A 2186-nucleotide genomic window follows, 5' to 3' on the forward strand; every position below is an offset into this window, starting at 1 on the left:
TATATATATATATATATGTGTGTGTGTGTGTGTTTGTGTGTCTGTGTTTGTCCCCCTAGCATTGTTTGACAACCGATGCTGGTGTGTTTACGTTCCCGTAAAATTAGCGGTTCGGCAAAAGAGACCGATAGAATAAGTACTAGGCTTACAAAGAATAAGCCCCGTGGTCGATTTGCTCGACTAAAGGCGGTGCTGAAGCATGGCCGTAGTCAAATGACGGAAACAAGTAAGAGAGTATAAAAGTAAAAGAGTATATATTAAAAGTAATAAAACTTATATAATATTTGGGGAGTGATAAATATAATTTTCTTATTTTCCTGTTATTTTGGCATTTTTTATTCACATCTTCATACTCTCATTAGTAACTTTCATCACGTCCATTTTTAAACAATATCTCCAATTAGAAAATCGCCAAAATGTTGTAATTGTTTCAACGTTTAGTAAAACCTCCACCGTCATTATTGACGGCTTACGTTTTCTAAAGGAATATAGTGTTCAACTTACCGATGATTTTCACAGACACCGCCATTTCTACATCGCAGAGGACAATCTAAAAAGATAAACATAACATGAAACGATATATACAACAACGTTTTTTTAAAAAAATAGGATGTGGTTAGACGATGTTCTTTTCTTGTAAAACATCAAAAATATACATTCGCGAGTCTCATTGAACGGTGTATCGACAGAACGCGGAGTAAATGGAACTGGGACAACAAACGAAGGGTTATACTCTTTATGTTGCATGTCTCGTTTCTCTGTATATTTGTTTTTCGTTGTTCGAAAAAAGTTCGTTTTCTGTTTTGGTTTTTATGTTTTCGTTTCTCATTGTGTTTAACGTTTTTTTTTTTATGTCCTGTACCCATATATGCATGTATGTATACATATAGATGTAGGTATGTACATATATGTATGGATATATGCATATATCTATATATTATTTATATTAAATCCTGCTGTTACTTGCACACTAGAGAATTTATGAGCTTCAATACAGTTATCATCGGCAGATTCTGTCGAGTTTGTGGAAGAAACACTCCCATATTGAATACCCTATTTGCCAGGTGGTCTGTCTTTCTCACCTTATATCTAACTGGCTTTCATTAAATATACAAACACATCTATCTATCTATCTATCTATCTATCTATCTATCTATCTATCTATCTATCTATGTGTGCGCGCGTGTGTGTGTGTGTGTGGGGCACATGTATGGCCGTTTGGTTAAAAACCTCGCTTTGCAACCATATGGTTTTCAGTTCAGGCCCACTACGCGACACTTTGGGTATGTGTCTACTAGTATAGCTCCGAGACGACCAATACCTTATGAGTGAATTTGGTAGGCTGAATTTATGTCAAGAGCCCGTCGTGTATACGTGTGTGTGTGTGTGTCTTTCTCCACCGCTTGACAACCGGTGTTGGTTTGTTTATTTCTCCTTAACTCAGCATTTCAGCGAAAGAGAACCGATAGAATAAGTGTTGGGTATTAAAATAAGCAGTGGAGACGATCTGTTTAACCAAACCTTCAACGCAAATGCCTCAGCAGTCCATGGTTGCAGTCCATGTAAAGGATACAAAATAAAAGATAAGGATAAAAAGAGCTCCCCATCGTGAAGGCTAAAACAGGCCACTCAACATGTAAAGCTGACTTTACCGTTTTCAAAGAACCGCGAGCAATATGTGTTATTTATAGATTTGTAAAAGGTTGATAGTAGCAATAGAGATTTAGCCTCTCTCTATCACCTTTCAACAAAATTATATATTTAGAAACAGTAGAACAATTAACAACATAATAAAAATATGTTTTATTTTGGTGAAGCTTGGCTTTACAAGTCCTGTGTTATTCAGCCTAGCAGCCGCTGGTTGACCTGCAATCAGCATCTGGATATTAAGAGCTCTATTGAGGCATGCCAAAGGAGCAAGTAGTTGTCACGTCGAAAGCATCGCGCTAAAGAGGCTTAGAAAGCGCGCGAAGCGCTTTAAGTACTGGTTTTACTACACATGCGCACTCGAGGGGGCTTTCGGGAAGGCAAGTCCCTTGCGCATGCGTAGATTGTACTTCCTTAATGGCGGCTATAATTTCGCGCCACTACAGATTAATAAAGAAAAAACAAAGAAAGCAGTTTTGAGAAGCATTTTTGAAATAGATTTAAAAGAAGACAATAATAATTGTATTTACTTGAAAAAG

At 37.0% G+C, this 2186-nt stretch overlaps 2 protein-coding genes across 2 annotated transcripts in view; both read right to left on the reverse strand.

Annotated features, from left to right (window-relative positions):
• Window positions 1-566, reverse strand: part of LOC106884382 (transmembrane protease serine 11B-like protein) — a 17152-nt gene extending 16586 nt beyond the window's left edge. The window contains exon 1 of the mRNA XM_014935735.2: window positions 505-566. Within this exon, the coding sequence (XP_014791221.2) occupies window positions 505-566 (62 nt within the window). The remainder of the gene's footprint in view (window positions 1-504) is intronic.
• Window positions 567-597: 31 nt separating this feature from the next.
• Window positions 598-2186, reverse strand: part of LOC106884373 (tolloid-like protein 2) — a 109836-nt gene continuing 108247 nt past the window's right edge. The window contains exon 8 of the mRNA XM_052966704.1: window positions 598-707. Coding sequence (XP_052822664.1) covers window positions 598-707 — 110 coding nt within the window. The remainder of the gene's footprint in view (window positions 708-2186) is intronic.

The sequence above is a fragment of the Octopus bimaculoides genome, chromosome 3 (assembly GCF_001194135.2).
Source record: "Octopus bimaculoides isolate UCB-OBI-ISO-001 chromosome 3, ASM119413v2, whole genome shotgun sequence".
In the NCBI taxonomy this organism is placed as follows: domain Eukaryota; kingdom Metazoa; phylum Mollusca; class Cephalopoda; order Octopoda; family Octopodidae; genus Octopus; species Octopus bimaculoides.